Here is a 15,543-nt window from a genome sequence, read left to right on the forward strand (position 1 = left end):
ATATTACTATGATACCTATTAAAATTTAATTTATTTTAAGTTATTTTTGTGGAAGTGGTGCTATTTTGTGATCATTTAATTGGTTATAATAAAAGGTTTATTTATAAAGCATTGTTATGCGGCATTTTTACTCATCATAAGAGCTTAACAATGTCAATAATGAAACAAAATATTATAAAATTAGGTTTAAGCTATTAATTAATTAATTAATAATGTCAAAAATATATATGGGGAGCCGTTTGGGAGCCGAAAGAGCCGGCTCTCCACAGTAAGAAGAGCCATTAGAGCCGCATCTCGAAAGGAGCCGAAAATCCCATCACTGGTTTCCTCAACCTCTTCCGGAAACAGGAATTTCGGGAACATTTTCTTCTCTGATCTTCAACACAGAAGATCTGAAAAGGTCCGTTTTTATTCATGTTTGCAGATTTAAATAGTTTAGAAAATTCACACATTAAAGGAAGGTTTAGTTGACGGTGGAACAAAGTTTTAGCAGCAATATTAGTACAATTCTTCATGTTTCTGTTCAAGTTTGTTTCGCTCTTTTCTTATTACATAACATGTCTTTATATTAATAACAACGCTATAAACTCTGTAGAGGTTTTGACTAAAAGCTGAATTTCTCGCCATGTGTTGATTTTCGTAATGCGGGCCTATTTTACGTGACTGCGCTGCTTTTTTTTCATGAAGATTTCGGTGCAAAGGTCATTTCAGCTTTTAATTATTAAATATTTACTATGTATATATGCATATTTTCTTCTCTATGCGTCATGTTTGCTGAAAAAACGTCCGTTTCTGTGTAACAGCGATTATTACAGAAACGCCCAGTTAACAAAGATGTTTCGGTCTGAAACTAAACTGAAACTAAAAGTTTTATACTAATTACCAGCTTCTCGTTTGTTTTCTGCATGAGTTTTTAAACTAAAACTAAACTTTAAGCTAAACTAATTAAGAATCTGCAGATCAGATCAGTCTAAGTGAAACATTTTATAATCCTCCATTTTGTTCTTCATCTGGATGCCATATTGAAATGACTACACCTCTATAATTATCATGTGATCAGAGTGAATAGTAACTTGTTACATTAACTTGAGTAACTTTTTAGAACAAATGTACTTTTAGGAGTTTTTATTACTTCGCCATCATTTTTACTTGAGTAATTTTATTCTGAAATGTTTCTAACTTGAGTAAAATCTCTGGATTTTCTACCCACTGAATGAAAACCAAACATGTTTTAACCAAGAATTCAAACACAGACACACACCTGCAGTTTTTGTTAAAGTTTCATAAGTTTTTTATGGAAAGAAACTGATTTGGAAAAAATATATATATATATATATTACCTAATTTTGTTATTTTATTGTTTCTTATATAAATTATTGTCATTTTTGTCCTTAAAACACCAAAAGTTCCACAAAACTTTATATTTTGGTCTGTCTGACGATGTAATTTTAAAATATTAAATGATTGATAATTTGATCAGTTTCTCAGTACTTGAGTTGAGTTTTTACCAAATACTATTTTACTTTTTCTTGAGTAAAAATATGTTGAAGTAGTGCTACTGCTACTTGAGTACAATTTTCGGTTCTCTGCATGTGATGACTTGGAGAAATAATGTCTATAATTAATGTGTTTTATTATTTCTAACAGAGCATCAATGCTGAACTGGACCACCTCCTCTCTCCTGCTGGTTCTGATTCTGTGTTCTGCTGCTCTGGGTGAGAATCTGATTTTATCTGAAAATATGACTGAATGTTTTAAACTGAACTTTAACTCAGAGCATGAAGGACGTCTCAGGTTTCCTTAGGAATAATTACACTCTAAGTTAGCAGATCTGATATCACTGGATCTATTTCCTGTCAGTTTTTTGATCAGAACTTTTCATCTGAGCCGTGAAATAAAATTTTACCTGAAGCTTCATGAGAAAATGTTTTAAATCGTCCGTCAGCGTCTGAAACATCAAATCCTGGATATTTAAGGTTTAATTTTAAGATGAACCCAAACCCAGCTAAACATGCAGGACAGCCGTCCACTGGGGACAGGAACTGGACACATCACTGCTGCTCATGCCATATTCTACCAGCTCTCCATCTAACGGGTTAATTGAGTTTCCTAAATCTGCTGGGATTTACCCTGTCCAGAACTGAAGTAAACTTTGTTTAAACTGGTTTAGAGAAATGATTCGCCTGGTTCCTGACGGCCTACATCCAGGTGTCCCACCCTTCTTCCCCCTGTGAATTAGCCAGACTGATCAGCCTGCAGCCAACTAGTTTCACAGAGCACACCTGTTAACGGTCGCTCCTTCTCTAAATTACAACTTGCTCTTGTTATTGAACCAGGTAGGTTTTAGTGACTCGGCGAGTCCCAAGGATGTTGTTTTACATTTGGGCTACCAGCAACCTAAAAACATTTTCCACTTTTTCCTCTCCAGAATCAAACATCAGAGATATTTTACAACAATCAAAGAACTTTAAGGTGACTCATTAACTGAATGTCCACAACATCTTTTAGATTTTCTTTATGCTAAATATTTTATTAGTAAGGCATTTTTGCAAGGGTCACTACAGCTTAATTCAGAAATAATCAAATAAGTAAAATCAATCATCTAGTCTGTCTTTCCCTAATACTGAGAAACACTGAGAACTAAAAAAGGGAACCTTTGTTTGGCATTTCGAACCCCAGACCTGGCCTGATGATGATGAAGGTGCTGCAGCAGGAGGAGGAAGTTGATCGATGAAGGCAGGGATCTCTGTAGGTCTGATGAGCTTCTTCTCCGCATGGATGCTGAGGTCACACAGGACTTGGTGCTGGCAGGAAGGAAGGCACCAGTTCTTCTTCTTTGCCTTTGTCTTTGGGGTCTGAACCCAGCTGATGAGAGAAGTGCGATTTGAAGCCACAGGTTGTGGGCCTGACCGGTTGGTCCCCATGTGCAGGACAGTCTTCAGCTCTGTGGCCCCGGCTCTTCTTCAGCTGCAGAGTTCTTTGTCCATCTCGATCTTGGCTCGCAGCTGCCTGGAGGATCCTACCAAAGATTCCTCTTTTGCTCCCACCTTTTATAGGGTTTATCCCCCTTTTGGTGCGTTTGCATTGGCTAGTACTGTTGCTGTGCTTGTTTCATTGGCTGTCTGCTTGGACAGATGATCTCATATCCATCACTGTCTTACAGACATTATGTCCTGATGTCTGTGCTAATGTCTCAGGGTTGATCAACCTGCTATGTCCATTGCCTGCACAACCTTTTCTCTGAAACGTTTACGTTGTTCAATAACCTGCTTCCAAATAAGGCGTTGATCATTTCTGCTCTCCTGTTAGTTCCCCTTTTTCCCTTAACCCTTTCACCTACCATCTACCTCCAACATATCAGTGATGTTTAATTGCAGTTACAGCTTTTTACACCATTTCAAGTTACTTCCTCTTTGTCCAGGAAACCTGCTCTTCCTGTTTCATGACTCTTTCTGACTGACTATGATTTATTATGATTAGATAGAAAAAAGACGTAGAATTAAAGCAAAGTTTGCAGGAGACAAAAACAACACAAAGCAGATTTATTTTATTGACATTTAAGTCTACTGTTGGGCCTAGATGTCACTTAAGTGATTCATTTTAAAGATAACTTTATTTATTATTACTGTAAAACTTAAATCTTCAGCATGGGGAAATGGGATGATCTTGGTTTCCTTGACAGTTTCCTAAAGGAAACAGGCAGTAAAAATCCTCAGCAGCCCAACCCCTCCCAGTGTGAGGCACGGTGGTGGAGGTGTGATGATGCGTCAGATTAACAGAACTACTTCATCACAGACCTGAAGTTGGCCCCCCACCTTCTTCAAATCAGAAAAAATTGGTGTCAAACGTTTGTGCTGGTTTGTGCAGCAACATTTTTCATTTGTGCTGCTATCATTTTAAAGATATAAAGAAATGTTTCTAGAGGTCATCAAAGGTCAATGAATATCAGTTTTTGCTGCACAAACGTAGCCGAGTTGATTGACACCAATTTTGTTTGATTTTATGAAGGTGGGGAGGCTGGTTGACCTTGGATGACCTCTAGAAACATTGAAACTCTAGAAACTGGGGCCTCATATATAAATAAACCATATGTAAGCACAAGTCAGCATGTATAAAAAGGAAGGTGGTGTGAAAGTTTGCATAAATATTTTCCTATTTGGAATATTGTCTTTAAAATTTATTACTTTTATTTTTTGTGAAGTGGCCTTATGTGCCTTGACAGCACCTATTAAATAAAATATATAATTATCAGTATTATAAATGCTTATATTGCTACAAGCAAGGACTGTTGTCACGGTTACTGGGACACATGGTGACAGCCTTCTGGGCATTTATACTAATCTATATATGTATTTATGGGTGGCAACAGGGCGGAGCAGTAGCTGCGCTCTATTTTCCGCAAATTGGGATTTATAAACGAAAGGTCCGCAGGAATGTGCGTCCATATGGCTTTATACACCAGAATTATTTTCTGCGCTGCACTTTTCTAAATTTGTCCGCAAATGTTTTGTGAAAACTGAGCACTTTTATACATGAGGCCCCTGGAGAGGAGACAGAAAGGGAGGCCCCGTCTCTCACGTCATCAATGAAGAGAGTTAGGAATTGCCTTCATGTAAACCACATGTGTCAATCTCAAGGCCCGCGGGCCACATGTGGCCCGCTACGTCATTTTATGTGGCCCTCTCCCCCCACCACCGTTTTACAGCCCCATTGATTGACTTAAAATAGGTTTTGAGCACGAATTGACTACAAACTACATCTCCCATAATGCCGTCCGATTCTTACCAGCCAACATTACGGCTTCTCGCCACTAGAGTGCAGCAGAGTCACCTCAAGCTGATTATTAATTTTCCCAGCGAATAAAACTGAAACATCGACAAGCTAACAAGCTAAAGAGCGAAGTCCCGTGATGTTTCAATCGAGGATTTTTACCGTCTACTGCCCCTGATTTGATGCCACAGCTTCGACTCCACGCAGCTCGTGTTTTGTCCATGTCTGGAAGCACCTATCTGTGTTTTCAATAATGAATTTAAACAAGACCAAGCACAGATCGCGCATTACTGACGAAAACCTACACGCCGTTTTGCGGATTGCCACAGAATAGAACTAAAACCGGACATGGACGAACTGACCAGGGGAAAACGGTGCCAGACATCCGGCCAGAAAACATTAGTAAGCACAAACAAACTACATTTAAATAGAATGAATGTAAAACCAAAACTCAGCATACTGGAATATGCATATAGTTTATTGATTTTGCTTGTGTTGTGTTTATTTACACAACACAACACAATGAGGATGTGTGTGAGTTGGTGACAGGGTGAAGAGGATCAGCTTTGTGTTCAATTACAGGCAACATCACCTCATTGTTTGGTTCTTATGTGAAATACATGTTCGTTGTGTAATAAATAACGAAAAAGTTTTGTGAATGAAGTTGAGAGTTAATATCAAAACTTGTTTTTATTCTTTGTCTGCTTATCTTTAAAGCAGACAAAGAATAATTTTCCCAGCGAATAAAACTGAAACATCGACAAGCTAACAAGCTAAAGAGCGAAGTTTAGCTGAGCAGTTTAAAAATATTGTAATTTTTAAACTGAGCAGTAATTTTACATCCATGTAAACTCAAATGTAATATTTAAAACTTGAATACATAAAATCAGTTATTTAACAATATAAGGTGTTGTTTAATTTATTTTTAACATTGTATTTTCATACATTTATGCTAGGGTTGCCCAAGTCTAGTTTTCCAGACCAATCACTCTGCAACTTTAGATGCGTTCTTTCTCTAACACACCTGGATCATTGACTCATTCATAGGCCTCTACAGAACTGAGTTGCTGCTAATGAGGGAAGTCAACTTTTTGTCTGGGGTATGTTTTAGCAGGGACGCATCTAAAAGTTGCAGTCTGGAGGACTGCACTTGGGCATTCCTGATTTATACCGTCAATGTGGCCCGTTGAGGGTGGCCAATATGCTGAAGTGGCCCTTGGTGAAATTGAGTTTGACACCCCTGATGTAAACCGTTACTCAGTTCCTCTGCTGACCCTGCTGACCCTGCTGGATCCCAGAGGAGGAATGCATCGACAAGAAGACAAAAAGAAAGACCAGCAAATGTTTTAGAGGAGAGAGATGATCTGTGCTGTGATTGATAAAATCCTGTAATAGAACAGCTACTGATCTTTATTTGTTTATGCCATGAGATAAGTATGATCTAAATGAAGTCAGGCTGAGTTATGAATCCAGTTGTTCCTTGTATTGTTAGTGATGATGTTCCTGATGTTCTGCTGCCTCTCCTCCTCCTCCTCTCTCAGGATGAAGATGATCTCCAGGATCTTGCTGCTCCTCATCCTCAGCTCATGTCTCTGTGGTCAGTCTCCATCTTGTCTTTGTGACAGAAAGCTCTCTAGATGGAGCTGAAAGACTCCCATGTTCCAGTTCTCAGTGTGTCTGCTCCTCTCTTTCCCTCTCTGTCTCCTCAGCAGCAACATTTGAAGTCAGTGTGACCCAGAGCAGCTATCAGGCAGAGGAGAACCACAGCATCACTCTGGAGTGGACCTTCACCACCAAGACTCAGGGATCCTGGAGGGAACTGTTCATCTACTGCAGCTTGTTAACTTCTCATGAAGAACTAGTTCTCTATCAGGTCCATGAAGGTGTTGAGATTCCAGATTCTCAGGATGAACAGTTTTCAGGACGAGTCCAGATTGACAAAAACATCATCAGAGAAGGACGAATCAGACTCCATGTGTCCAGACTGAGGACTGAAGACTCTGGTCTGTATGTGTGTGAAGTAAAAACTGAAGATGGATTCAACAATGCTATCTGTCGACTTTACGTTACTGGTGAGTTATTTGGTCAGAGTTTTTTTTTTTTAACTTTCTTTTAACTTTTTAGGTCTTTGTTGAGTATAAATAGAAACTGTTTATTAGTGAAATGCTTTAGCCTCTCTTTATTAAAGCTTATGTTTGATCACATCTCTAAGCACTAGAGGTCAGTAAGTTGACCTCACCATAGAGTGGTGATTCTAGATCAAATTCACCTGGGAAGTCAGCTGATCTAATAGATGAAAACTGTGATTCTATCACAATACTGCTGAAGACAAAAGTTCAACATCTTAATTTTATTTCATTATTAAAGTGAAACTGTGAAGTTAAAACATTTAATTGGTTCAAGGGATAAATTAGTTACAGTTTCTGTGCCAGCATATGTCATCATCAGAAACATATTTAGCTATGAGGGTTCTGACCCTCTCGGTCCATTACCTCGGGCCAGCTCTGGTTAGAGGACCCAGAAATTGTAGTCCAGTCCAGAACTACTTTTTTGTGTGGAGTACCTCAAGGGTCAGTACTGAGACCAGTTTTATTTAATTTGTATATAAATGACATAAGCAAAATGTCTAATGTATTAAATTTGTGTAATTTGCTGACGACACAAATATTCTAGTCTCTGGTGAAAACTTACAACTTCTTTCCATAGAAATCAGTAAATTAAAGAAATGGTTTGACAATAACAAATTATCACTAAATTTGGACAAGACTAAAATCATGGTTTTTGGAAACTGCTACAAAAATACTAAAATTCTAGTTCAGATAGAAGGTGTAACTCTAGACAGGCTTTATGTTAATAAGTTTCTCAGTGTAATAATAGATGACAAAGTCAGTTGGAACGACTTACAACGACCAGATCAACATCGATGAGTACGCCATGACGGTGTCAGCCTACATCAACAAGTGCACAGAGGACGTCAGCATCACTAAGAACATTATCACCCAGGCCAACCAAAAACCCTGGATGACTAAGGAGGTACGTGAAATGCTAAAAGCACGGAACTCAGCCTTCAAGTCTGGCGACAAGGAGGCACTGAGGACAGCGAGAGCCAACTTGAACCGTGCTATCAGGTTAGCAAAGCGAACCCACAGTCGAAAAATACAGGAGTTCTTCCACGACACCAGCAACACCAGAGGTATGTGGCAAGGCATAAAGGCGATCACAGATTACAATCCATCCTCCCCCCCAGTGGGTGAAGTTGATGCTGACTTTCTAAATGGACTCAATAACTTCTTTGGGAGGTTCGAGGCACTGAACAGTACTCCGGCAAAGAAAACTGTTCCCCACCAGGAAGAAGAGGCACTCTGCCTGGACACAGCCGATGTGTTGAAGACTCTGAAAAGAGTCAACCCACGGAAGGCCCCAGGCCCCGACAACATACCTGGGCGGGTGTTCAGGGAATGTGCAGGTCAGCTGGCTGGTGTCCTAACAGACATTTTTAACACCTCACTGGACCAAGCCACAGTGCCAGCCTGTCTCAAAACTGCCTCCATCATTCCGGTGCCGAAGAAACCTCAAGTCACCTCTTTCAACGATTACCGGCCTGTGGCACTGACTCCCATCATGATGAAGTGCTTTGAAAGGCTGGTAAAAGAACACATCGTCTCCAGACTCCCCTCCACATTCGACCCGTTCCAGTTTGCCTACCGCCGAAACCGCTCCACTGAGGACGCTATCTCCTCCGCCCTACACCTGAGCCTGGCTCACCTGGAGGAGAAGAACACTCATGTGCGGATGTTGTTCCTGGACTTCAGCTCAGCGTTCAACACAATCATCCCACAGGCAGGAAAACTGGGACACCTGGGCTTCAGCACCCCCCTGCGCAACTGGCTGCTAGACTTCCTCACCGACAGACCTCAGTCACTCCGGATCGGACAACACACCTCCGATGTCATCACCCTCAGCACAGGCTCCCCTCAGGGCTGCGTCCTGAGCCCTCTGCTGTTCACTCTGATGACACACGACTGTGCCCCCAGGTTCGCCACCAACCACATCGTGAAGTTCGCGGACGACACAACGGTGGTGGGCCTCATCAGAGACGACAACGACCTGGACTACAGAGAGGAGGTGGAGCAGCTGGTGGACTGGTGCAGAGACAACAGCCTGATCCTGAACGTTGACAAGACGAAGGAGATGATTGTCGACTTCAGGAAGAACCGGCCCAGCCACGCTCCGCTGCTCATCAACAGCTTGGCTGTGGAGGTGGTCAGCAGCACCAAATTCCTGGGGGTGCACATCACTAACGACCTCACCTGGACTGTGAACACCACGTCTCTGGTCAAGAGAGCACAGAAACGCTTGTATTCCTGCGGAGGATGAGAAGAGCACACCTGCCCCCGCCCATCCTCAAGACGTTCTACAGAAGCACCACAGAGAGCATTCTGACCAGCTGTCTCTCTGTGTGGTGTGGAGGCTGCAGCGCCTCCGACTGGAAGAACGTGAGGAGAGTGGTGCGGACAGCAGAGAGGATCATCGGGGCCCCCCTTCCCTCCATTCAGGACATTTCATCCCAGTGCTGCGTGTCCCGAGGCCGAAACATCATCAGTGACCCCTCACACCCCCACCATGGACTGTTCTCCCTGCTGCCCTCTAGAAAGAGGTTCCGCAGCATCCGGTGCAGGTCCACCAGGTTCCGAAACAGCTTTTTCCTACTTGCCATCAGACTGCTGAACTCTTAACTGGACTGCACTTAAAATCTGGTCTCCACTTTATACCTTGCACATGTACAGAGCTAAATAACTTATATTTTACTGTCATTACTGCACTTTATATTCTATATTTATATTTATATTCATATTTTATACTGTATTTTATTTTATTCTGGAGTAACCTCACAACATTGGAAGCTCAAAACATTGTCCTGAGCCGTATGCAACGAAATTTCGTTCTGTATAAACCCTGTGCATGCAAAATGACAATAAAGTCAGTCTAAGTCTAAGTCTAAGTCTAAATATCATATTAAACATTTACAGAATAAACTAAGCAGGAGCAAATCAATCCTGGCTAAAGCTAGACATGTTCTGAATAACAGAATAATATAATGTAGAGTTATTCTATATAACTGTCTGATTTTGCCATATTTAACATATTGTTCAGAGGTGTGGGGAATTATTGCAAAAGCTCTTTACAGCCACTAAATATCCTACAGAAACGAGCCGTTAGAATCATCCATAATGTTGGTTATTATGAGCAAACAAACCCGTTAGTATTAAAATCTAGAATCCTTAAATTTGAAGAGCTTTAATTTAAAATGACTCAAATCATGTTTAAGGCATCTGTTGCCCACTCAAACAATAGTGATGTCGAGACATGCGGTTTTTGTAAATTTTTTTTAGTTTCATTTTTTACTGAAAATACAAACAACATTCATAAATCCGACGTGCGTCAAACTATGGCTGCTATGTTCTACTGAGCTTCTTCAGCACAGAAACTTAGGACCCAAGGCTGCCCTAAGCGCCTGTTCAAAACTGATCCCTTTCTAAACTCTTTTCACTCTCAGCCAGAATAATTACCACCATATATATGAATGTTCAGCTTAACATGGACAATGAAACACAGAGCTTTATAATAGCAAAACAAAATATTCATAGGAAAGAAAATAGAATCATATTTTAATGGAAGAGGGTTTTGGGGGATTCCTTGGTCTAAAGTCCCCAGCAACTGGTCCCTCACACATCTAATAAAGTTCAGCCTGAGCTCATAGAGAGCCTGTTTTCTGAAAGAGATGGGGATATTACCGGTACTTAAGGGGGAACTCAAACTTAAGGATTTGTAGAAAAAGCTTTTTTATTTCAATTCATGGGGTAAAGTTATGAACAAGTTAAATGAGGAGTTAAAACAAAGTCAAAATTTATTACAATTTAAAAGTAAATAAGTAGGTCATTTTCACAAGATGTAGAAATATGAGAGAGAGTTAGCACTAATGTGTACATTGAGGCTGAAACATATGAATGTGTGGCTATGGATGTTTGGATTTAGACATATCTAAACCCAAATAAAAATTAATTAACCTGTTTATTTTATTTATTTATTAATGAGGATCCATCTGAAAATATTGTATGAGTTTTTGGGGTAGAAGTTCATAAGTTTCTTATTTCTTCCTACTCCTTTTCAAGCAAGTTAAGATTTCTGTGGTACAACACAGAAATCTTAACATTTCAAATAAAGATTTAAAGGAAATAGCAAGTTTACTTTGTAAAAGTGCATAAAATAATCTTTATTGTTGTATTACTGCTACATTTCATGCTATGAGTTTCATGCTATAGTTTTTGTGTTTGCGCTCGTTTTGTGCATCTCACCAATCTTTACTCAAGTAGAAGTAAAAATTAACTGTCCAAGAAATGTATTAAGCTTTAATTAAGTAAAAGTTAAACAGTATTTTGTAACAATGCGACTAAAGTACCAAGTTACTGTCCACCTGATTTTAATATTTTTAAAGTGTCATCAGACAGACAAGAATATGAGGCCATGTTCAAATGTATATATTAAGTATTGAGTATTTTAAAGAAAAAAACCTTTTATACTAATGCAGGCTTAAGGCCTTTAGGTCTGTCTGTTGTGTTTTTGGTTAAAACATGTTTGATTTCATTTAGTGAAGTTACTCAAAGGGTGGAGTAGCAAGACATTTTACTCAAATAAAAGTAAATAGCATGATAGAGTAAAACTACATCCAAAGGTATTTTGTCCCCAAAGATTTTACCCATTTTTGGTGGAATATGTAAAATTTTAGTGGTGACATTTTTCCACCAAATGGGTGAAAAAATGAGGCCAAACATAAACTTTGATTAATTGTTAATTAAAGTCAACAGCATTTGTCTTCTGCCTGTTTTATGACTTGATAGGAATCAAGTTATTCAGACACTTAAACCACATTAAGCTATGAATGCTGGGGATGCAGTTCCTATAGTCCACTGGTGAAACTGGAATCCATCAGGTGTCTGTCTGTGGGAAGTCGTGACAGTAGCACCACAGGCAGCACCGATCTGTAGTGGGTTGGTGCGATCCTTATTGTTACAGAAACAGTTTATCCACCATCATCGATAGTCATGCTAACTAGCTGAGCTTTCATATCAAGCATCCCTGTGGTGAACCAGCTGTAACAAAGCAGAGAGAAAGTAGGAGGGTTTGTGCAGCGTATACACAAAGTGATTGTTAGCGCTATAACCTTCCTCATGGCTCTGATTGGTTGTTTCTGACAGAGCAGTGTATTTCTGCAGATCGTAGTAGGACCATAGAGCAGTGGAGCTGGATGTTTTCACAGAGTGTCTCATGTTATGCTGTCAGGACATAGTGATAGTTTTTAGAAATAAGATGTTTCTTTTTTTTTTTTAGAAAAAACATATTATATCTCTAAGATGATTAAATAATTAAATTATAAAAGGATTTAAACCAACTGAAAAGTTTGAATAACTGAATAAAATACATTCATCAACAAATAACAAGAATCCTTGATAATTTAAGATAATTTAAGACAAACCAGATAAATGTATTGATGTCTATAACACTCAATGTAATTCCTCAGCAGGTAAAAATGGAGCCCAAGGCAACTTTCCTGTTCCTGGAGGTAAATATGTTTAACTAGATAACCAGTGGTTACTGGAACTCTGACTTAGTTTTAGACTTTCTTTGTTATCTGCAGCGATTTTGGCTCTTTGAGTTGAATATTTGTCTTCTAGCTTTTCCTATTGTCACATGTTGATGTGCAGTTGGGCAAAGCAGATAACTGCTAAATACCTTTTGATCTGCATGTTGGTGTATAACTGTGTGTGTGTGTGTGTGTGTGTGTTAGAGAGAGAGAATGGGTGAATGTGTCTGCAGTGTGGAGCGCTTTGAGAGGTCAGCATGACTGGAAATACTTTAAATAACTTCAGTCAATCAATGTTTCTATCTTTACTCAGACAATAAGTGAATAACTGTCTTGAATAAATTAGTATTTTACTTGTGGATAAATCACAACTTTGATCTCATTAATAAAACAAAAATATGCAAAATTGAATTCAAAATATTCAAAAGCGGAATTTTAAAAACCTGTTTTTTTTGTTACAGGACCTGATCCTGGAGTTATTGGTGGTGTTGTTGTTGGTGTTGTTGTTGGAGCACTCATCATCCTCATCTTCATCACATACTGTGTTGTACGTCGCTACAGAGGTGAACAAAGTAAGTCAGTCATTGTCTTTGTAAGTCTTGCAGGATTTCGGTGAATTAATGATTCTCTCCATAAATGCATATTTCCAATTGATAGAAAATTATAGTTTTTAATAGTTTGCAAAAACTGATCTGAAGCTGAAGAGAAGTAAAACTCAGAAACATGGAGCTGTCTAGATAAACATGTATAAGAAAAGTTATGCAGTTTTCACATATTTATCAATATCTGTTGGTGTTTGTCTGAAAAGAAAAGAAAAACAAGAAACCAAATTATTATGAGTAACTTTTTTCTGTTTTAGGTCTTTGTTGTTTATTGTAGCCTTTCTGCCTGCCCAGGTTGATGAAACATTTTTACCAGACAAAAACTGTTAAGGAGAATTAAATATTGTCACTCATTTATATTGTTAAGCTAAATATTCACTGTTGTCTAATTTCTGTTGTGTACAGTTTTTCCATGCTGGAACAACAAGTCTCAAAATGAACAAGGGAGAAATGATGGAGGTATGGAAATGGAACAATTATGTAATAATTAACTTATGTTAAATATTTACTTTTTTATTTTCCTGCTCATTGATAAACTAAGCAGGACTGCAGTCACTGAACATCACAGCTGAGCATCAAACCAGGAAACTGAACTTCCTTGTTGGTGACTGAATCTGACTGACTAGATAATTTGATGTAGCAGCAATGAACTGGTGACCTGACTGGTTTACTCATGGCTCACCAGCTTTCCCACTGACCTGAACAGTGATATGCAGGTTTAGACCAGAGGTGACCAACCTGTGGCCCCGGATCTGGACAACACTAAAGAAAAACAGCCAAGAATCAAGAAAACAAAATCCAACAACATTCATCCATAAAATGCTATAAATAAATCTATTAAAAATTGCAAACACATAACTCAGATTTTCTCTTCCTTGTTGTGTTTTCTTCAACAGAGAAGCTTATAGCCAATTAAAACATGTTTAATATTATAATTACATCAGACCAATTAAAAAAAGAAACTAGAGCTTAATGAAAGACGTCTCTTCTACCTTAATGAAAGTTTTATTTAAAAGGTTCTTTTAATCTGACAAGCCTCATCTGAATATTCATTACATATTCAATTTAATATGACAATGTTTACATTTTTATTTTAATATGCTTTGGTTTCTGGATTGTCTCATTTTTGTCAACAAGCATCTGGAAACAAATAAAAGAAATAATTTCAGAAAAAGTCAAAACTTTACTGCTTTACTTTATTTTTTGCTGATTGATGATAATTTTCTTTTGAAAAACTAAAAATGACAGAATTCTGTTTTTATTCAAGCCATCTTAATAATAATGTTACTTTGGGATATCAAACAGTCAGAAGAAGATGATTTTATTGAAAACATTTTGTTTTGTGTTTCATAGATCGCAGAGGAAATGGTAACCAAGGAGATGAAGCTGAAGAAAAACCTTTACAGGACCTGGAACAACCAAACCAAAGTGTCTGAATTCATCATTCTGACCTGAAATCTCCTTCATATCACTTGTTGGTATGAAAACTGTTACATGTATAGAACTGTGAATAATAATGAAAAAAACTGTATGCATTAAACCCAAAAGCAAATCTTCATATTAGATCAAAGATTTAATAATCTTTTCTTGAGATAAAAACAGGATGAAGAATCATGTAAGTTAAAAAAGAACATTTTATGTCCATAACTGTTTCTGTAGTTTAGAGTCTCTTACTCAGCTTTTGAAAACTGGTTTGTCTTGAAAAGTATTTTTTAATATATTCAAAAGTTGACAGACTGGATCCCCAGCTTGTTCCTACAAAAGGTTTTTAATTTAATTTCTGTCAGTGAATCTTATTTTTAATGCCCACACTTTTTTTCTTTTTTTTTACCCCTCCAGGGGGTCTTTTGTGGGCTCTAGTGTCCCTTAAATGACAGTAGGCTGACAGGAGAGGGGGGAAGACATGCGGCAAACGTCGTCGGGTCCGGGAGTCGAACCCGCAACGGTCGCATCGAGGACTCAAGGCCTCCAAATGTGGGTCGCGCTGGACATTTGGATCTGTTTGATCTGGGACATTTAAATTTAGAGTCACTTTATGTAATCTGCTCCTTTTTTCTAAGTTTGTTAGACTAACTAACTAAAATGCTAAACTAGTAAAATAATCATCTTCCAGGAAAATAAATTGAGAATTAGTTCAAGTATTAATAAGTTTGTATAGTGGTATGAAACACAGTGTGAGCATGTGCTTCTGAAAACTGACTGGTAGCTTCGTCACACTAGGTAACACTACGTCACACATGTTCATCTAAAACAATACATATACTGTATATATACAGTATATATATTAGAGAAATGATTGGTATTTTTCTTTTTTGTTTCTAATGCTTTCTAAAACACTAAAACATTGTCTGTTGTATTACGATAATAAATGTTTTTGCATGTTGTAAAATATGAGCTGAGAAATTTTGATTCTTGAGAATAAAATCCCTTTAAAAATATTGTTGCATTTCTTTCAAATATATTATTCAAACCCAATTCAATATATTCTCACAGATCTGAAATGCTTTGCCTGTACAAATGTAACCACAG

General features: G+C 38.3%; 1 protein-coding gene across 1 annotated transcript; it reads left to right on the top strand.

Moving 5' to 3' along the window:
- The first annotated feature begins 324 nt into the window (after positions 1-324).
- LOC111611209 (butyrophilin-like protein 8) lies at positions 325-14,894 on the top strand. The gene is made up of 9 exons (XM_023347074.1): positions 325-400; positions 1,648-1,715; positions 6,312-6,367; positions 6,480-6,842; positions 12,350-12,391; positions 12,874-12,984; positions 13,420-13,473; positions 14,368-14,492; positions 14,854-14,894. Exons 3-8 carry the CDS (start codon positions 6,313-6,315, stop codon positions 14,448-14,450), a joined length of 708 nt encoding a protein of 235 aa, XP_023202842.1. The 5' UTR covers positions 325-400; positions 1,648-1,715; position 6,312; the 3' UTR covers positions 14,451-14,492; positions 14,854-14,894.
- The last annotated feature ends 649 nt before the right edge of the window (positions 14,895-15,543 follow it).

The sequence above is a fragment of the Xiphophorus maculatus genome, chromosome 14 (assembly GCF_002775205.1).
Source record: "Xiphophorus maculatus strain JP 163 A chromosome 14, X_maculatus-5.0-male, whole genome shotgun sequence".
NCBI classification, from domain to species: Eukaryota; Metazoa; Chordata; class Actinopteri; order Cyprinodontiformes; family Poeciliidae; genus Xiphophorus; species Xiphophorus maculatus.

Bases quoted from the DNA above. Each gene is read 5' to 3' on its own strand.
- LOC111611209 (XM_023347074.1), top strand. From the start codon at position 6,313: ATGAAGATGATCTCCAGGATCTTGCTGCTCCTCATCCTCAGCTCATGT. The intron at 6,368-6,479 runs GTCAGTCTCCAT...CTGTCTCCTCAG, and splicing joins CCTCAGCTCATGTCTCTGTG to CAGCAACATTTGAAGTCAGT. The intron at 13,474-14,367 runs GTATGGAAATGG...TGTGTTTCATAG, and splicing joins ACAAGGGAGAAATGATGGAG to ATCGCAGAGGAAATGGTAAC.